Raw genomic sequence first — 21,540 nt, 5'->3', positions numbered from 1 at the left:
CACCATGGATCATAGACCTTTTAAGATCGGAATGAAATCCTGGACCTAGTTTTCCCAACTTCTTTTTTATACCATTCTACCCTCTTATTCAACATGGCAGTTAATATCATTAATACCCAAACATTAAAAGTAAATTGAAAAAGAAATAACAGCCTTCCCTGCTTCCAGCCCCTGGCAATGATTTTTAAGTGAATTATTTTGTTAGGAGAATTCTTGCTTTCAAATGCTGCATGCACCTCCTGTAAAAGGTTGAATTAAATGGCTTTATTTTTGGTATGTGGCCTACGTAAGTTCATTATTTATTTTTGTTCTTTTTACTTCAGATTTTTTGGCTAAATAAAGCATTGTAGTGTTTTTATTGCATACCCCAATCATTAAAAGAAATTGAAAAGACCCTTGTTGGTTTTAATATTTCATGGGTGGAAATATATCTGGCACTTTTCAGAGAGGTTACAGTACCTAATAGTGAATTTTAAGAAGCAGTTTTATTTTGGTTTTTTTAAAAAGAAGACTTTTAGAAATTTCTTATAATCTGGCAGTTATCTTTTGTTGAATGAAAGACCTCTGTGTGGTGTTCCCTGATTGCTGACTCACTGAGCATCTTTTCCAGCAGAGGGGAGGCTGTTGTGGAGCAAAAAGTTATGAAGGACCTTTTATTTGTTGGTAAATATACAAACAACGCTGCTTTGAAGCACTTTTCACTATTTCTCAGTAAATCTTGTGCTTCCTTAGCTATCTGATATGCTGCCTCTTTTTAAAAACCATGTCTGACTTCATCAGAACTATTGTTAAGTTTAACAGAAACCAAATACTATGACTGTTCTTTAACCTACGCCTGCAACATAGTTCCCAAGAAGACCAGGTTCAAAATCTGGATATTTTATAGAAAGATGACAAGTTGTGGGGAAGAGGAAACTTAGGGGGAGGTGTGGGGAGAAATCCAGTGACAGGTAAATAATTCAGCCTGAGGCTGAGGTGTTTTTTTCTGCTGCAATATCTTAAACTTGTCCCAGACTTTAGATTTGCAGCAACAACAGCTAAAAACATTCTGGGAATTGAATGTCGTTACACTTCATAACTCCAGCTTAAAATTTACAATTAAATACATGTGACTAATCTGAAATATCCTTTCCTGATAACCTTCATAGGAAGAGGTAGAATAATGTACAAATATATATATACATACATATATACATATTTTTATACATATATAGCACTGTAGCACTGTCGCAGCACTGTCATCCCATTGTTCATCAATTTGCTCGAGCAGGCACCAGCAACGTCTCCATTGTGAGATTGTTGTTACTGTTTTTGGCATATTGAATACGCCATGCATAGCTTGCCAGGCTCTGCTATGAGAGTGGAATACTCTAGGTAGCTTACCGGACTCAAACCTGGGAATCAAACCCGGGTCGGCTGCATGCAAAGGCAAATGGCCTTACCCACTGTGCTATCTCTCCAGCCCTAATAAAAATGTTAATAAAAATATTTACATCAACACTGTTTTTGTTACCATTCTGGCATTTGTGTGCACTTTCAATTCTTTGAAGGAAAAACCATGTTTTGATTTGATTTATGGATATAGAGATCTACACTATACACAGAAATATATAATGTGGTGTTTATACATTATATAAATATATAGTATATAAATATCATCATATAATTGTCACTGTCACTGTCATCCCATTGTTAATCGATTTGCTCGAGTAGGCATCAGTAATGTCTCCATTGTGAGACTTGTTGTTACTGTTTTTGGCATATTGAATATGCCATGGGTAGCTTGCCAGGCTCTGCCATGAGGGCAAGATACTCTTGATAGCTTGTCGGGCTTGTCATAGCTCGTTGGGCTTTCCGAGAGGGATGGCGGAATCGAACCCAGGTTGGCCGCGTGCAAGGCAAATGCCCTACCTGCTGTGCTATCGCTCCAGCCCATGTATAAATATAAATATAAATAATAAAATACCTATATACACATATATGAAGATGAGAGGCACAGACATTTTTTAGGGGTGCTGTGATAGTTCTGCAGACATGACCATTTGCCTGGACTGTGGCTTAAAACAGCTGCTTAAACTTATCTAGCCTTGGAGTTTTTACCCAAATAACTGAGGTGATGCTACTCCACACCATGTAGGCCCAGGGAGTTCATGCGTATGGAACACTTAGCACAGTGCTCGGCAAGGGTGAGCAATGGAAGGATAGTTTCTAGTGTAGCTTCTAATAGATTAGCAGAAGAAAGCCAAGTCGCCAAGTGTGGGAGGAGGCCAGGCCTTGTTGCTTCTGTGTAGATAGGGTTCACTAAAGTCATCACATACTTGGGGCCTGGAGAGATTGTCAGATTCACCTTGTGCATTGCTGAGTCCAGTTGAGGCGCCAGCCCTGGTGTCTCCCCAACTCCCCTGCCTGTACCACTTGGGTGTCTGCTGAGCAAGGAGACAGGAGTCAGCCCCGAGCTTGGCCGGGCATGAGCTTCAAACCAAAAAGTAAAAGTTATTGTAGCATTGAAATCTCCATAAAGTCTATTTCAGTGTCAGTGTTTTCTGACGATCCCCTACTTGGCATTGAAAGTTTTGAGAGATGGGATGATTTTATTCATTCATTTTTTCCATTTTAATTTCTTGATTTGTGGGTTGCATCCAGTGGTTCTCGGGGCTTACTCCTGGCGAGGTTCAGGGGTCCCAGGACTGGCGTCTGGTGGCAGTTCAGCTGCGTACAAGGCCCGCATCCTGCCTGCTGTGCTCTCTCCGGTCCAAGCTGGGAGAGGCTGTGTGTAATTGGATTTTTTTTTTAAGTGAAGCAAGATGTTTCTTTTATTGAACAAAATTTACTTTATAAGACATGAGGGAGAGAAAAGCAGGTAAGGCGTGTAGCCCCCAAAAGAGTAAAATAAAGTTTCAGAAGATACATATGTGGGATAATTTTAAAAAATTATTGTATACTATGGGCTTCTGTAGAGAATTATTACAGAAGTCATATTTATGATAGAATAGAAATAAGCCTTTCTATACTCTAAAGTAATCAGAAAGTAAAATAATCTGTAGAAATATAGTTAGTACTATTTTGCTACATTGCCTTAAAGTTTATTTACTTATTATTTGGTTTGGGGCCACATCCAGCTGTGCTCAGGGCTTACTCATGGCTCTGCATTCACTGATACTCCTGGAGGAACTCAGGGATCTTATAGGGTGCCAGGGATCTAACTTGGGTCAGCCATTGTAAGGCAAGAGCTCTGACTACTGTATTACCTTTCTAGTCCCTAAATGTTCTCTTATTTTGGAATTTTATATAGATGTATATTTTTCTTTAACCCACCTTTCAGTTTTCACAAATGAAATATGTATCTTTAAAATGATAATATGGAGCTTTAAAAAATTTGGAAGCATGGTAGACTTTTGAGTGAACTTGGAATTATAGTTCAGATTAAGGCACTTTGTGGCTCTTTTCTTGGACAAGTGTGCCTCAGACTCTGTATTTCCTGTATAGTGAAGATTAGAACTGTAGAGCCGACACATAAGGTAGAAAACCGTACTTGGCACTCAGTAAAGTTTGTTAAAATCCTTGAGTACACTGTATTTAGTGACACAGAATTCCATCATTTTATAAAAGGTAATGGACATTTATTTTTGTTTCTTTGGGAGTGAGGTGAAATCACAGCCAACCAGCTGTGCCTGGCTCTGTGCTCAGGACTCACTCCTGGGGACTTGGTGAACCATATATGGTGCCAGGGGATCAAAACTGGTTTGGTTGTATACAAGGCGAAACCCACCCACTGAACTCTCTCTGGCCCAGCGGATATTTATTATGTTTACTTACCATTGTAAAGAACACTGTAATGAACTTTATTCTGTATCAATCATTATCTCCTGAGCTAAATTTTTACTTATACATTCTAGAAATAGAACCATTTGCCATATGTGGCCATTTACACAGTGTTTTCAGTGTGTGGAGTGAGTCTTTAGATTCTCTCTAAAGTTTACTATCACTGCTTTTCCAATTTTCCTATGAGAATCCTAACTGTTTTCTGGGGGCAAGCATTATATGGAAAGTACATCTGTTTCTATGGGGTGGTATTTAAACTCCAGTGTGGCCAAATCTAGCTTGTTACCTGATTTTTTCCATTTCATGAATTTAGAATGCTTCTTTCTATTTTCAAATGGGAAGTGAAAATTGTACATAATGCAGGTTTCTGGGTCCACCAATAAATCTTTATTGGAATACAGCTGTTCTCATTGGTTTATGTTTTTCTGTGGCTGTATTCATCCTACAGCTGCAACGTTAAGCAGTTGTGAGGGGCTTTGTCAAAATTCAGGTTCATTTTATCTTTCTCATCACTGAGTGTAGCCAGCAAATACTGAAGAGTGGGCATCAGAGCTCCCCTCCAGGCTTGCCTGCCAACTGGCTTTGTGGCCTGCTAAGTAACCCTGACTTCCCTGGGCCATGCTTTTCTTCCTTGGCAAAGGATGATCGACTTTCTGGCAAAGTTATTGTGAAGGTTCAATCAGCCAAGGGAAGCCCTCCCTACCTGATAATAAGTAAAATTTTAGCTCTCATTAATGGCACATGGCTAGCTGATCTGACTTGGCAGACATTTTGCAAAAAGAAAGTTCTGTGTAGGTAAGAGAGACTAAAATGACTTGTATTTTAGTAAGGATGACAAATTTGATCTCTTACTTGTTTTCTTGATGACTTTTATTGGAACTTCTTGAACAGGAGAATGAGTTTCCTTGGTGTGAGGACATTGGGTTCTCCTGACTGTGCTTGGAGAGTTGGACCCGGGCCACAGCAGAAAAGGGCAGGCTGTGTCCTGGCTCCCAGAATCCCACAGAGAGGGTCCTGGTTGGCCATCGGGGAGGTGAGCCATCCAGCTATGAAAGTGTCCTGTCTTGATGGTGGCTGTGGAGAAGTGGTTTGGGGGAGATTAGGTCTGGTGGTCCTGCTGTTTCACTCCTACACAGGGTCTGAGCCAAGAATTCTTAAAGAATTGCATGCTTTTGTGGCAGAGTCACTAAAAGTAGGCCTCTCAAGCAAACATTTGCCTTACGCATGGCAAAATGGTGAAGAATAAAAATGTGGTGTTTTCATTTGGGTCTCTTGGATGCAATTTCATGGTTGAGATTAAAGCAGGTAATGACTAGAGGGAGTGTCTGTGGTAGAATCTGACCTGGTCAGCATCTGGCCTTTGTCCAGAGTCAAATTCAGCAGAGGTGAGCCATAATTGTGTTATGGTGGGGGTGGAGCCTTGGGCTCACGTCTTCCAGCAGTGTTACTGCCTTGATATTGAACTGCACTCTCCAGGAGTGCCTGGTTTCTGTGATGGAGTAAGCGTGGCCTGTAAAATTTTATTAAAAATATGATCCTACCATATGCTTGGGCTTTTCCTTTATACAGTCTCTGAAAATAAAAAAGCCCTGTGACATAAACACACCAAATGAAGCCAGATAAGTTTGTGTTCATTTATGCGTTGAAAATGCTGTAAGCTTAGGAGACCAACTTTGATATTGGGGGTGGGAGTGGGGGTGGTAGGAATCTGGACTCTGCCCGGGCTGCCTGTTAGGAGATTGTACCGGAGCTCTTGCCAGTTGGCTGGGGGAACCCCTAGGGCCTGAGACCTAAACCTGGGAGGGCTGGCCTGGCACAGCAGCCTGGATGCACTGGCCTGGAGCTGGTGCTTCATTGTTTCACTTCAGCCGCCAGCTGTGGACCTGCTTTGGGGATCAGGACTGCTCAGGACTCATGTGCCAAACGGCAGATTCTCCAGTCTCTGCTTAGAAGAGACTAAAAGCGTGTTCTCCAAAAGGTCTCTAATGCTTCAGTATCTATGAGCCTGCTCCTCACAGATAGGAATAAATGCACTATTAAGCAGAAGGAAAAAGAATTTGGGTTCTCCTGAGGATCTGTTGTACTGCCTTTGATGTCACTAATTAACTCTCTCTCTGTAAGCAGCATATAGCAACTATTAACAGGCTATTAGGAAGCGCTTCATGACACTTCAGAATTTTTCATTCAAGGCACAGTCTGGCCAGCTTGTGGACTGTGAGGAAGATCTCTCCTCAGGAGAGTCTGGGTCCTGCGTCCTAATCCCCACCTCCTTTCCAAATACAGAGTATTTGACGAGTGCTTCTGTGTGGACCTTTGAAAGGGGGCTGTAATGTTGGGCCAAGCCAAGGGTGAGCCAGACGAGCAATCTCTGCTGTCAGTGTCCCCAAAGCTTCTTTCTGTGGGGGTGCGGGATTGTGATCTCAGACTGATCTATGAGGGTTCTGAGGCTCAAAGAAAGTGAGTCGGCACCACTGCAGGCCAGAGAACAAGCGGTGGATGGTGTTACCAGCTCTGATTGTCCAGGTAGGCCTGGAGTCCCGGGTTTGTTATCTTTGAAGAGAGGTGGGAGCTCTGAGCCCTCGGACACCAGGCTGCGGTGGCCTCCCCGTTCCAGGCGGCCGCATGCTCTGCTTTCTCTGCTGTGGCTCTGCCAGCTCAGGACTCAGCCCTGTGTTGAGCCCCAGTCAGTGGCTTGGAGGACAGTGTGTGCTGCAGGGTCTGGGGGATGTTAGGCAGTGGGTCAGGGTTTTTCTAAGTGGGTGGATGATACGGCCTCAGGTGCAGTTGGGGGGCACTTTCTGTTGACTTAAAGGAGGTTGATTTTTCAGGTGTCCCCAGGAGAGGCAGAATAAATCAATCTGGGAGCTTCTGCTCGAGGTGCTTTCTTTCTGGACAGGAAGAGCTCCAGGAATGTTACAGCAAGTGACGATATTATGGTGACTCTGGGTCCTGACATTACTTCTCCATTCATCTTGGGACCTGCAGTTGGGGAGAGTAGAAGGAAGTATAGAAGAGAAGGTTCCCTGTAGGCTCTGAGAGGGAACTGCTCTGGAAATTCTCCCAAGCCCGCCCATCCTGCAGAGGCCCTCTTGTGCAGAAGGGTTAAAGGCAGGTGCTCTCTGAAGCATATGGACTACTCCCTAACATCAGTCATTGTTAGAGGGAGATGTATGTGTAGCTGTACCAGGGCACTGTCTACCCCATGGGCGTTGGGAGCATCAGGAAGGTTCTTAGGGAAAGTATTGTTCACTGCCTTTGGAAGCCACCCTGCCTGAGACAGAACTGCAGCCTGCAAAAAAGGGGCAATAGTCTGTTTCTGAAACCTACAACTTTATTCCTTCTTCCTAGCATAATTCTCAGTGGTTATGAATATATTTAGCAGCTGCTGCCCCTCTTTCACCTCCTCCTCCTCCTCCTGTTCTTCTTTTTCCTCTTCCCCTCCTCCTCCTCTTCCTCTTCTCCCCCCTTTCCCCTCTCCCCTCCCCATCCTCCCCCTCCCCCTCCTCCTTCCCTTCCCCCTTTCCTCTTCCCCTCCCCCTCCTCCCCCCTCCTCCTCCTCTCCTCCTCCTTCTCCTCCTCCTCCCCTCCTCCTCCTTCTCCTCCTCCTCTTCCTCCTCCTCCTCCTCTTATTCCTCTTCCCCTCCTCCTCCTCTTCCTCTTCTCCCCCCTTTCCCCTCTCCCCTCCCCATCCTTCCCCTCCCCCCTCCTCCTTCCCTTCCCCCTTTCTTCTTCTCTTCCCCCTTCTCCTCCCTCCTCCCCCCTCCTCCCCCCCTCCTCCCCCCACCCCCCCTCCTCCCCCCACCCCCCCTCCTCCCCCCTCCTCCCCCCCTCCCCCCCTCCCCCCCCTCCCCCACCCCCCCTCCTCCTCCCTCCTCCTCCTCCTCCTCCTCTTTCTTCTTCTTCTTCTTCTTCTTCTTCTTCTTCTTCTTCTTCTTCTTCTTCTTCTTCTTCTTCTTCTTCTTCTTCTTCTTCTTCTTCCCCCTCCTCTTCTTCCTCTTTCTTCCTCTTCTTCCTCCCTCCCCTCTTTCTCCTCCTCCTCCCCCTCCTCCCTCTTCCATCTTCTCCTCCTCCTTCTTCTCCCCCCATCACCTCCTTCTACTCTGACCAACTCTTCCTTCTTCTCCTCCACCTTTTCCTATTCTTACTCCTTCTTCCTCCTCCTTCCTTTCCTCTTCCTCTCTTCATCCTCTTCCTTTCCTGTTCTTCTTTCTTTCCTTCTTCATTTCTAATCTCCTGGGCAAAACTCTTGGGGAAATTTTTGAAGCAGGAGGAGAGTTTGGCTTACAGTGGTGTTTATTCAGAAAAATCACAATTCAGAAAATCAAAGTAAATGAATAAGTAAAAGCTGACAAGATACAACAAACGGCTAACCGGGAAAAAATGGAATAATACTCTTTGCAAACATAGTGAGGCAATTTTCTGCGAGGACAGCTATGGTTCTTGTCCCAAGCACAGTGAGGCCTTTAAAAGCTAACACAGAGACTGCTGACTGCACCCCAGGGTACCGTGGGTCACGTGGGCCCGGGCAGGGCTGTGTGTCCGAGGCTATCGGAAGCTTCCTCTCAGGGGCTTATGTTGATTAAAAAACAAATCAACCCAAACAGTGGAGAGTATTGGAGTTCTGAAAATGTCTATGAATTAAAATGTCATTCCTTTTTGCTCCTTTATTAGGGGACTCGCATTAAGATTCAGAGCGCACCCAACTCCAAGTATAGCTCCAGATGCACACCCAGGCAAGGATCTGTGTGGTTTCCCTGGGGACTGATGGGGACTTACTGTCATTCTGATTCTGATCTAGAAAGTGGACTTGACACTTGGACCAACTGCACCTGGGCTGCTCTGAGAATCCCGTGAGATGCGAGGATGATAGCGCACCCAGCAGTGGGAAGGCACTTCCTCCTGGAGGAGCAGGACCTGGTCCAAGCAGGGCTGAGATGTGGTCATTTCTCTATCGCTTCAGCTTCAGACCTGGGTTTTAATCCATTTGAAACGACTTTGTTGTGCCACTCATCATCGTAATCATGAGGTTTCACATTCTCAGAGCAGAAAACACAGGAAGCTTATTTACTTCTCAGAACCCCAGGCAGCTAGAATTCAGAGTATCCTGCCCTTTTCCCCACCCTTAACATTTTGTTGCCTCCACCCCACCCAACACCCCTAAACCGCCCCTCGTTTTGCCTCTGAAACCTGAGTGCCACTTTTCTGGGAAAGCCTGATATTCTGACTTCAGTTTTGTAATTTAATGATGGAGAGTTTCCTTAGTAAACCAAATTTAGAGTCCTAGAATGCTTATCTTATATCCAGACCTTGAACATAAAAGGCATTTTATAGCCGCAATTGTTCATTTAATGAGCAATTGCAGAGTGCCGCCGGTTAAGGGATTGAGCTATATGCACTATTATTGCAAGAAGTATTCCGAAATACCAGAAATAGGACGTAAGCTCTGATCAGGGAGACTGTGAGCACAATTACCTTCTTTTCAAATCCTTCTGTGACACTGCGGGAGGAAAAAGGACTTTGAAACTTGAAAGGAAAGAGCTTGCTTTCAACCTCAAAAGCTAGGAGGAAAGGGCTCTGAAATTTGCTCAGAATTCCCAATTCACCATTAGCCTGTTTCTTCCTTTAGCCTCAAGGCATTCTCCGCTTTTTGAAAAGATGTTAAGAAATTCAGTCACAATAGAGAGCCTAGTTTTGAACATGTTTCCCTCGGTCCATTGAGGTCTGGGCTGCAGCCTTTGTGTGGGGTGAATTGAGCTGAGCGGCTAGCTGGTTGGAGAGGTGAATGAGGAGTCGCTGTGCAGTCGCAAATTCTGGCAAAGAAAGAAGCTCCCCCTTGCTTTATTTTACAATATGCATTCCTGTACCACTCTGCCAGTGGCAGTATGTGGACTTGAGCCCGTTCTTAAGTCAATACAGAGTGCTTGGTTTATAGCAACTCTTGTTAAGTTTGTCTTGTAATTGAAGCTGCTGTTGACCTTGCTTGGGGACCATTTGTAAAACCGTTTATTTAGCATAAACTGAAATAATAAACCTCCTTCTCTCGGGTTGATTGTGATAGGGTGACATTAGTTTGATTTAATGATTAGCCGCCTGACCCTTGTGCGGGAGATCGCGGCTTGAATAGGGAGAGTTCACTCGGAAGCACTCAGAGAGAATGCTAATGAGCTTGTTAAATTTAGCATGGCTCCAACCACTTTTAATTCCTCTAATGGGAGCAGCTCTGCTGGGGAGAGGGAGAGGAGGGTGAGAGCGAGCGAGAATATTCCTAGAGGGGTCTGCATTGCTAGAGACGCCCACCATGAGAAGTTGGCAGAAAGTAGCTAGCAGAGCCTGGGGACGGAGCTGTGAGTATGCTGTTCTTTTGCAGATATCCGGGGTCAGAGCAGGAGTGGAGCTTCAGTATGGTTTGAGGGGACATCCTAACCCCAGGTGAATTCTAAAAGCGGGGAAGGACTTGCTTTGGGAGCTGCTCCCGGTTCAGCTGGGGAAGCGTTCTAGCCAGTGATGCAGTGCAGGGTGTCCTTTTTAATTTGGAAAACTTGTCCGAAACTGGTGAGAAAGTCCTCTTCCCCTGACCCTCCTCTGGAGCTTGTCCTCGGGAGAGTTCGTGTGCAAAGCCAGTACTGAGCCCGGCTGTAGGCACCACTGTGGCTCTTGCTCAGGCTTGATGGAAAACAGCCCAAGCAGCATTTGCAAGGAAAGCGACTTCTGAGTTTTCATGGTTTAGGGCAGCAACCTTTGCATGCATTTGAATGCTTGGGAAGTTGTGGGTTTGGGGGCAGGACTTTTGCTAACTTTCAGTCAGCTTGTGTCTACAAAAGGAAGGAGGTGCCAGTGGGCTTATGCTCACAGTATAAAGTCATTTTCCCTGAAACTTCTTAGTGAATTGCTGTGTTTTGGTTTGATCCCAGAGCTTGCAGCTGTTAAACATAGAAAAGCACAAACCAGTTCTGTGTTTGGCCGCTCACGCCTATTGGCAGATGCTCCTGGAGCAGTGGGCTGTTTGCTTACATTTTTGCAGCCGGCTTCTGCTTGTTGCCATGGTGGACAGTATGTTTCTGTCAATAATTTGGCCTGGCGTAGCCTGTCCTCACTGACTCTCAAACTTTATTGAACGACTCGGCTCAGTTGAACAAGATTAGACAGCTTTGGTCTTTTGGCTGGCTGAAGTGCTCGCTGGATTTATAAGAACAGGCGGGAATATTGTTGGGAAAGTTTTCCCTTCACAGTAAATGTGTGTCAAGTTTTGTAGCTGGCTGTACTCTGGAGTATGTGGCCTGTCAAGTGTTCATCTGAGTGGTGCCCGTCACAAGCAACTTAGTACAGTGTAAACTTCATACAACATTTGTTGTTAGAATTTTGGGGGGACGGAGGGTAAGGAAGAAAAGATGTGAAAGAATCGGCCATTGTAAAAGTTAAGTCTCTTGATGTAAGGTTTCACATTCAGAAAGGGTTCACATAGCCATTTAACATTAGTATGGGCGTTAATTTTCTTTCTTAAATATTTGAACTGTTTCATTTCTTGCTTTAATTTTAATAGTCTACAATCTGGGTTGCTCTTATTAGGAAAATAATTTAAAAAGTAAAAAGTCAAAAATATTAGTATCTATTAAAAATAATTACATTGAAAAGGCATCACCTTTTTCCTGCTCACTGCCCTCCCCCTTCCCCCTCTCCCCTGCCTCCCCCCTCCCAACTCTGCCCCCATTTCCCTTCTTCAGGGAGGAGGGGGGCTCTGGGCAGATCTTGCAGGTATTTAGTTATTCACAAAGTTGGATTCAAGCACTCATCATAAAGGCATAGTTTCTAAGAAACTATTACAGGGATGCATTTTTTTTTAAGAGAAGAAAAGTTAATTTTTTTCTAGGAAGATTAAGTCCAGGGAATCCTGTTTTAACCCTGATCAGATTAGTGGAGCTTGGTTATTCATCTTTCCAGGGCAAGCTAATGATGTGTCCAGCCCCCTTGGCGAGGGCTCTGGTTTTCTAAATGAAGGTCCATTCTACAGAATTTACACCTCAGTGCTGAAGGTCACTTCAGGTTGAAGTTTGAAATAAAGGCTTTATACACAGTGCAAATTAGTGGAAAATATGATTGAGACATTTGTAGGTTATAGGAATTTTTATAAAACTGACTTTTAGTTTTAGTGCTTTTGATATGGTTTTGCTTTTGCATAAAGCAAACCCTTGCATAGCGCTTATTCTTATAGCCTGCAACTTTACTGGCAATGAAGTTGTGACTGAAAGTATTTGTCAAAAGGGAAAATTAAAATGTAAGATTTTTTTTATAGTTTGTTTTTAAATTACTAAAAACATAGGTTCAATTGCTTTTATAAAAATCAATGTGGGAAAAGGAGATTGCACAATTTTTATTAGTCACTTGATAGATTAAATTTAGAATTTAACTGATAATTACAACATTTCGAGTGAGAATAGTGTACAGAACAGTATGAAAATAGTGTTTCACAACTGCCCTGTGCTAGTCAGCAAGTTTACTGCAAAGACCAAAACATACCTCTTCATCTGTTCTAATTTTACAAATTATTTGCCACGTGAAAAAATACCACGGCTTATTCCTTGAAATCTCAGACATAGGGTGAAAAACCAAAGTTGCTACTGCCTTTAAGTAGTTCAAGTCATCAGTCAAAGCAAAGTAGTTGTTGCCATAGTTTGTGTTTTTACACATGTCTGAGTATATACATGTACTTTCTTTTGAATTGGCACGCAGAGCTGTGCTATTGCTAAAAAAATACATATTTTCTGTTTTTAAGGGACTCTCAGCCAGATATATCTGCTTTTATGGAATGCTTAAAAGATGAATTTGTAGTTGTTATGTGTTTGGATTCCATCTAACATGCAGCAGTATACTAAATGCATACACAGTTACTGATGGGAAGGCGCTTTGGGAGAAATGGCTGAGAACGAGCAGAGACTCCCAGCGCTGTCTGGAGAGCTGTTTGGAAGGGTGCGGCTTAGAGTGTGTGTGTGATTCCAGCAGATGCTGGGTCACTTCTTGTCGACTCAGATCTACACTTTGTTAATTTTTATTCAGTTCTTTGATCTATTACTGGAAGGTCATCCAATCATACCTGCAGAAAATGATGTGGCTAGATGGAAAGTTCTAGAAGAAGGAAACGGAGTGTTGGAGCTGGGTCAGTGGAATTTTGTCACACTGTTTATGGTGCACAGGACTGTCTGGCCCTGTGCTAACTGTCCTGATGCATTTCTGCCTCCAGAGCACCTCCGCAGGCCTCCAGCCTTCTTCTGCTTAGGCCCAGCCACGAAGCCTGTCCGAAGGGCTACGGGATCCCCCGATGGGCAGCGCTATCCTTTGTAACCAGCGGGCTTCCTGTTCCATTTCTGACTTTCTTTTAAATATCACTCGAGTTTTATATCTTAAAAAAAAAAAAAAAAACGACAGAAGACACATTGGGATCCCTTTCTACCAGGACATCCTCCGAGGAGCCGAGGCAGGTGCCCTGGCCTCCCAGACTGTGTCAGGGAGTGTGTGAAGCTCCCTGGCTGCAGGCTCAGCTTCCTGTGGGAGACCAGGGAACACTGAAATCCTGCGACCCTTGACTGGCAAATCTCAGAGTGGACCTGGACCCGAGGGGGATATTGGCAAGACTGGCTGCAGAGCCTTCTAGGGATGTTCAGGCCTCGGTGCAATAGGCTTGTCCTGACAATCCCCAGTTGTTGGATTTATGTTTTGGACCCTTGTTTCTGAAAGGCAGTTTTGACTTGAAATGTTCTCATTATGGTGTAGCTTTTGAAGATGCCCAACTTAAGGGAGAGGCTTCTTTTGGGAAGGGGCTTATCCAAACACAGTTGATGACTGTTTTTTAGTGACTAACACTTTTCTTATTCTTTCTTCAGAGGATGAAAGTCCTGGGCAGACCTATCACAGAGAGAGAAGGAACGCAGTCACTATGCAGCCACAAAGTGTCCCAGGGCTCAGCAAGATCAGCGAGGAGCCTTCAACATCTAGTGATGAGCGGGCCTCATTGATCAAGAAGGAGATCCATGGGTCCCTGCCACACCTGGCAGAGCCAGCCCTGCCATACAGAGGGGCGGTCTTCACCATGGACCCCAGGAACGGTTACATGGAGCCCCACTACCGTGAGTGGTTCTCATTTCTCTTTAGGAGCTGGAGCAAGGCTCTTTTTGTGTGTGTGTGTGTGTGTGTGTGTGTGTTGGGGATTGGAGGCAGTGCACACGTGCCTTATTGTCTCAATGCATGCAAATGTTTGATTTACTTTCTGCTTTCCTTGTTGCTCTTCCTATGTCTTGTCCATTCTTCCCTGTAGGAAAATCCATTTCTTTACATTTTGAAGCAGACTGAGGCCTCCAGGAAGGTGTCCATCTGTGACTAATCCATGTGGATCTCCCCTGAGACTAGACCCAGACTTGCCCCTCGACAAATAGGAGTAGGAGGAAAACTGGCTAATGGGGGAAGTTATTAAGTGGGCTCAATTAGCAGGAGTCTTTAACTACTCTCATTTTAAATGTTTTTTTTTCCCCCTTAATTGTTGAAGGAAAACAAACTTCTCTTAACCATCACATCCTCAGTCTGGAGGATTTTTCTACCTGTTCTCCTTTCTTTAACCAGCTTGCTTAAATCAACAGCAGTTTCTTTCTCAGCACTAATCAAATTTCAGAAACGATTTCAGATGTTGAAAAACAAATAAATTATGGCATTCTCTAAAGACAGAATCTAAATAAAAATATATAAGGTTTGCTTACTTATGGCCTGGTTCTAGTTTAAAATAGTAATTTGGTTGTGTAGTAATGAAGTTCATTTCGAGGTGCCAAACCTTGTAGCTCTTGATTACAGATTTATCACCTTGCCAGGATATAGATTTGCCATTTCACCTTCCCGGTTCCAATTCCAGATGAGCCACTGAACTTCAGAGAGGAGGACTGGTTTGTATTTCCCTTTTGTCACACCATTCAGAAATGTTATTTTTTTAAGGCAAAAGGCTATTAGCCAGATGACTGATTGGTGAGGACAGCTGATCAGTGCACATTTTTTTCACTCAAGAAAGTCTCCAGGATAAAAGCTCTTTTCGTCTCTTCATTAGGTTCTTTGCAGCAGAGGAGAATGTTCCCTCATCAGGGCACAGATCAAAGAGCCTGAACACCTTCAGGCCTAGGAACTGCCCCTAACCACCTCCCACCAGACAGTATTGTTTGTTGGTAAAAGTGGAAGTTAACTTTATTTTTAAGTGGAGAGAGAATCTTTAAAAGTTGTCAAGAGCTTGGAAGAAAAAGTTTCAGGATTCTTCTAAACCTTCACAAAAGGTCTATGACTTTTCTGTTTTAAAAGTACTTTTCAATGTACTGCAGATTTTTTCAGCTGCAGAAATAAGGAGGCTATAGGATGTTTGTTCCTTTTCTTCTGTCATTAAGGGTTTACTTAAAAAGTAAGTTTAAAATAGTGTTGAGTTTTTCTCTGAGGACATTCCTAAGTACATTTATTTATAGATCTCTATCCAGGAAGAAAATGTGAGTGATTTCTACATGCCACTCACCTATATTAATATTCCCTGAGTATGTTTGTTTCTTAAAAACTTCAGGTGTATGTGATTAGCTACAGTCTCATTGCTTTATTTTTGTCCTTATGTATGAATGTGAACTTTGCATTTCAAAGGTATGCTTTATCTTTTATTGCACATGCCCAGTAATTAGTTGGATTTATCATTGGTAAGGACAGCAGACAGATGCTTCTCCCTTGGCCAGTGGATTTGGCCAGCTGAACATGACCTTTAGTTCCCCACCAGGACTGCAGTGGGCCCTGGCCCATTTGTTGTGAGGGCTGTACCTTGGTGCTATCTCAACCAGGCCAGAGGAGCTCTCTGTGTACCTTGGGCCTGACTCACTGCTCAGTGCTCTTTGGAATATTCTGTAGCACAGGGCACTGGACAGTTTTCACTGGCCTTTCATTATCACTTTCTTTAATGGACATGCTCTGGTGGGCTGGTCACTCTTTGGTGTTTGACGTTGTCATATTCAGATAGCTGTTAGAACTACACAGTCATCTTTATGCTTTGCAAGCAATCTTGTAACCAAATAGCAAATGCTGTTTTGTCCCACATCCCAATCTTGTCCTTGAATTGGTCATCCATAATGATATCCTTACACAATGTATGATTATTACATACTGAGGTCAGGGAACCCTAGGGATGATACAGGTTGACTCAGAGCTACATACTGGCTAAGTGAACAACTGACTGTGCCATGTGCTTGTCAAGGTGGTAGGTAGGGGAGGGGGCATGAGTAAAGGGGAGAGAATATGGGAACACTGGTAGGGGCAAGTTGGCACTGGTAGTTTGATTGATTTTGAAATATATTTCCAAAACTCAACTATCAGTAACTTTGTAAATCACAGCTCTTTATTTAAATATTTTTTTAAATAAGGAAAGAATAGTTTTCTAGAGTCTGTGAGATAGTAAAGCACTTGCTTCACACACATATGATCTTGGTTTGATCAAGATCCTTGGTTTGTGATATGGTCCCCTGAGCACCACCAGGAGTGAGCCAGGAGGAAGCCCTGAGCACTGCCGAGGTAGCCCACGCCTGGCCAAAACACTGTGGCCCAGACCCCTCAGGAGATTAGGTTTTTAGTGGCCAAGAGAGTACAGAGCTAGGTCACTTGCCTTGCATCTGCTTTGCCGGGTGTTATTCCCTGGCCACTGTTCTGCTGAGCACTGCCCGGAGGGAGTGATCTCTGCCATGGGACTGGGAGTGAGCCCTAAGCATAGAGGGTGTGGCCTCCACAAGCAAAGGTGTTTTCTAACTGTGGAGTTGGGACAGTGATGTGATGGTCGGCTCCCTGCCATCCACGAGAGTGATGTGAGATGTGCTGACAGTAAGCTTGCTCACTGACTGAGCTTTCTGCCTCTGGCAGCTGCTCTCCTCTGCCTCCCTGTGCTGCTTCTCCTCCTCCTGTTGATTCCATCATCACCATCATCATCCTCGTCACCACTATGCTTTTTGTGCGTGTGGGTGGGGTTTGCTGTAGTGTCAGCTGCTTCTCCTCCGCTGCTTACTTGCCTCCCTAAAGTCATGGTCTTCTGTGAGCAGAGGGGGAATCCAGCGAGTCATAAACTTAGGAGAAGGGCTGGCTGGCCAGAGCTGACCTTGGTGGCCCCATGGACATGATTCTTAGTGAACTGACAAGCATTTTTCTATATTGTAAGTAGAAGCATCTGAAACTTATATGAGATTTAAGAAGTTTTAACATTTCAATCTTTGGCAGAATTAATTTTTATAACAAAATTTAGCAATTTGTTAAATTTAAAACTCCCAGTTTTACAGGGTAGGGGGGCAAAAAAGAACATTGTTATTTATTTGTGTTAGATATATTTATTTTTGTGGGGGTTTGGGCCACACCCAGCAGTGCTCATGATAATATCTGGCTCTGCACTCAAGGGCCACTCCTGGTGGGTTTGATGGCTATACGGAGTGTCAGGGATCAAAGCCAGATTGGCTGTGTACAAAGCGAGCATTCTACCTGCTGTACCATCAGTCTGAGTCCCATGAGCTAAATATCTTAAGAATGTCCTAAACAAAACCTCAAAAATAGAATAGGACTTTACTTTTTTCCAGAACTCTTTTTGTAAATTTAGTTTTCAAGCAATATAGTGAACATTTTTAGGTGTTCCATATGAAGTTGGTATTATGTGATTTGATTATACAGAGAGGGCTAGACACTGGTATGATCTGAAAGCAGAGTTTGTTTTTTTTTAAGGTAGGAGACTAAAGTTTGACTACCTTTCTTTGTCTTGTCTCAGTCCTGCAGCACAAATTCACTGTAGCTTAAGCTTCAGTAACTCAAGGTTCAAAAACCGCATTTTCGGCTGTTTCTTTTTCCTTTGAGTTCTTGGCCAGCCTGTTGGAGAGAAAAAGATTCCGCTAATCCAGGGTAGCTGGGTATGTGAACACTCACAGCAGTAATTCCTTCATTTTTCTGTGGTTGGAAAATGTAGACTTTCCAAGATGCTTAATTTGTGCTTCTATATATACTAACTTTGTATTTCTAAAGTGTGGGCAGGCTTCCTGTAAGACCGGAAAAGGGAAAATCATTTTTTTCCTTCTTCTCAGAAGGACATCTGTAAAATTTTAATTGCATAAGACTTTATTATACTTGGGTATGCAATGTTGCATCTTTACAAATTCCATTTAGACAAGATTTAAAGTACTTTAGGTTTCGTGGGTTTGACTAGTAAGATAGAAAAACTCCTCCTCACCCGGGGAGGAGTTCTTCAAACATTCACAATGTGTGGTTGGCATAATGTTTTCTGAGGGATGTTGGGGGATATTCCCCAGTCGTGTAGCTGTGCGTGGATGGTGTATCAAGGCAAGAAGGCAAATACTCAAGCTGAGGGGCTGGGACGAGAGCTGGTGCTGACAGGCTTGCGGATATAGGACCCCGTGTCACTGGCACTTTATAACTGGGGAGAGTGTGGGAAGGAAGGGGTTGAGGACTAGGGCTGCTTGGATCAGAAGCAGGCTAATGCCTCCATCCCTTGCCTGGAGATCCCTCCGCACTTTCACTCTGCCCCTGCTTCTTCTGCATCCAGATATCTCTAATCTCCACTGCCCCTTGCTTTTACTACATGTCATTTACTCCTTTATTCTTCTCTAAACTTACAAAGGCAGGTGACATAATAGTGAAAGCATTTCTGTACCCTGGCCGACACTTAACTTTATTCCCTTCCTGGTTACAGAAAACATGTGTTCTGTTGTCTTTGTCTTACTGTGAAGAGGCAAGTTTTCTAAGTGCACTATTGGGGTGTTGATTCGGGGTTTCGTGGGCTCACTCCTCACGCCAGCTAGGGCCCTGCTGGTTTGTTCGAGGCAGCCAGGAGATGTCTCCGTTTTGAAAATTTCAGGTCTCTCTCCCCGTTTTACGGTTGTATAAAGACTGTTTTCCTCCTGCCCCCAAGTGCTCCCCAGCTACAATTTCTCATGGAAAGTATGATTCATTCCTCCACTGAATCAAATGCTTTGATTAAAAACATACCACTGATATTCTTCCTTATGTTTCCCAGCTCAAATGACAGAACTATTAGTTGCTAATTAGCAAAACTTGAAGAATTAGCTTAAAGAAAGAAATGGAATTTTAATTGGCTTGCATTCTTTTCTGCAGAAAACTGATGTGCTCAGCCTGCTTGTCCTCAGTGTGGTAGATAAAAAAAAAAATGCACGTTAAATTTTCCTTCTACCTGTCTGACTTTATATTAGGTGACTTTCCACACTCCTTGGGGAATACATCTGCAAGTGAGTGAAGATATGTATTTTACATATTTAATAACGTGCACCTGCTCACGTCTCTTAGATTGGGAGTGTCATCTGGAGCCTGTGAGAGAGAAGAATGCCTCCAAGGCACAGATACACAGGGTGGTGTTGACCAAACTGCAGAAGCAGCGACAGTTCCCGGCACACATTCCTTCCCATCCATGCTGTCTTGTATCTCTTGGGAGGCAGGGTATAAACCAATCAGGGAGGAATTGGTTTTTCCATTGACCTATACTGGGTCATGCCCCAAGGATTCACAGGCATCTCACTGCCTTGGCTGTTACTCTGGAGTTGTGGGGGAACAGCAGTGGGGAGATTCACGTGCGTCTACGAATCTGTGCAAAGCTGAATTTCATTCCCGTGCAAGTGGTAAAATAGTTTTCTGCTTTTTTTCTTTCACATCGAGATTTGATCTGCTGATGCAAGCTTTCATTTCACAGCCCAGAGTAATATGTTAAGACTGGAAACAGTGAGCCATCATGTAGATTTTTAAATAGCATATTGCATAGCAAGGTTAAGTGCAGAAGGTGAAAGAAATGTAGGGAGAGTTCCAGGCATCCTGACAGTACTCCTGCTAAGAATCCTGAAACTTCTGCTTCATACACATCAGTTCCGGGTTATTGGGAATTACCTAAGAACTTACCATGAGAAGAACTCTGTAACATTTGGAAAATATGTAATTGACTGTCCATTTAATTTGTATTGTCTGTTGAATAGAGGAGACCTGGGAGAACCTTGAAGGCTATCGAGATAGGAGATCGAAAGAGAAGGTAGAGGAATACCATATTATTGAGAAACTTAGTTGACCCATTGGTACTCTGATCCAATTCTGTCTCATTCCTGCCTAGTACAGTTCTTCCAAAATTCAGTGCATGTAATCAGGCAGACTCCTTCTGGCCTGCTGCTCAGGTTACCCTGTTCATACTGCTTTTCTTACTGTGATTGTTCTTTGCTTTTCTCCTTGTTTTCAAGTACTTCTTATGATTCAAGTCATGCATAAAGACCCAACTTCTTCCCAGTCTTCTTCAAGCACTGTCTCGTGAGGATGTGCCTCTGCCTTGCACAGCAAGAGTCCATGGAATTCCCAGTCTGAGACACATCAAGATTGCTTCCTCATGTTGTCCACATACTTTGGCACTTTCTGCCATCCAAGAGTGTGCCTGTCCTGCAGGGTTTAGCTCTTGTTTGCACTACGTTCCTAGGCAGGGCTTCAGGGTTGGAAAGGCTGTCCTAATGACACTGTAAACAGAAAGGGGGTCAACTGTCAGACCGCTGGACATAGTCACCTCCAAGATAAAGAAGTGGTGCTTGTTGGTCTGAAGAGACTGGAGCTCCTGTTTCTGTTTTATAATTCCTCATTATATGCAGCCTCTGAACCAAATCCAAATCCAGCCATTGGTTCCAATACTGCTTGCATCCTGGGTGCTAGGAATCACCCAGGCCACACTTGGAAGTGCTTAGGGGTTTCTACAGCTGCCAAAGCGATGGTCAGAAGGCCTGGTGCTACCTGGGCTAGAACGGGGTTGGCAGACTCCAGGGTTTGTACCTTTACTGACTGTTTTTCTCCCTCCCCCCACCACTTCCTTCCCAGTGAAGGAGGAGCAAGTTCTACCATCACATAACCATCTGCTAACAATTCCGCCCCATTTTCCCATTGAGGCAACATTATCTTTGGTTCTCCTCATTTTTCTTATATAATTAAAAAATGTTACCTTTGATGTCTCTTGAAAGCTCCCTCTTCTACCCTGCTTTAGCTTTCTTGATCTTGTACCTATACGTTTGTTCTACCTCTTCATGCTTCTTTATAAAGAGTGGGATTTTCTCTCTTTGTGCTTTTCACATTTTGGTTTAATACAGAGTATTCAACCTGGCATTTTATTGCTTTCTCTTCCTATATTCTTCTAGAATATTTTTAATTTTGTTAAAGCAGCATGCTTTACAGAGTTATTAATAGTTGAGTTTTAGACATGTTTCAGCACCAGTCCCATCACCAGCAACCGCTTTCCTCCCCAGAGCCCCTGGTGCCTTCCCCACAATCTGCCCCCCTGGCAGCCGCAGGTGGTCCCGGTTTGAGTCTCATGTTTCCCTCTTGTTGACTCTGTGGTTGGATCTTTAGCTCTACACACCCAAGGTACCTAAGGCCCCTTGACCCCTGCACCCCACTGCTTTCCATATGTCTCTTCTTCCCCCTCAACATTTTTTCTTCTCTTCTACTTCTTCCTGTGTTCTGATGGAGTTTAAATTCTTTGAAAAATACTCAACTTCTTGAATTATTTTAGCTTTTCCATTCTTTGAGCTCTATTTGCCTCACCCTCTAGAATGAATTATGGCTCTTTGTTGTCTTCTCTTCTTTGGAGGTGACAACCTTCCCATTAACCTTAGCTGTCTAAGATTTCCTTCCTTTGAAAACAAAGGTCAG

At 43.8% G+C, this 21,540-nt stretch overlaps 1 protein-coding gene across 6 annotated transcripts in view; it reads left to right on the top strand.

The window, feature by feature from the left end:
- The window catches only part of GLI3 (GLI family zinc finger 3), a 292,704-nt gene that overhangs the window by 81,350 nt on the left and 189,814 nt on the right, over positions 1 to 21,540 (top strand). For 5 of the 6 annotated variants that reach the window (XM_055144085.1, XM_055144113.1, XM_055144079.1 and 2 more), the window contains exon 3: positions 13,698 to 13,940. In XM_055144085.1, coding sequence (XP_055000060.1) covers positions 13,698 to 13,940 — 243 coding nt within the window. Of the gene's footprint in view, positions 1 to 10,068; positions 10,167 to 13,697; positions 13,941 to 21,540 lie in introns of those variants that run through there. The other variant, XM_055144121.1, reaches the window with a different exon arrangement.

This window comes from Sorex araneus, chromosome 1 (assembly GCF_027595985.1).
Source record: "Sorex araneus isolate mSorAra2 chromosome 1, mSorAra2.pri, whole genome shotgun sequence".
NCBI classification, from domain to species: domain Eukaryota; kingdom Metazoa; phylum Chordata; class Mammalia; order Eulipotyphla; family Soricidae; genus Sorex; species Sorex araneus.
Note: the sequence above shows the minus strand (reverse complement) of the source record. Positions and strands in the feature narration are given on the sequence as shown.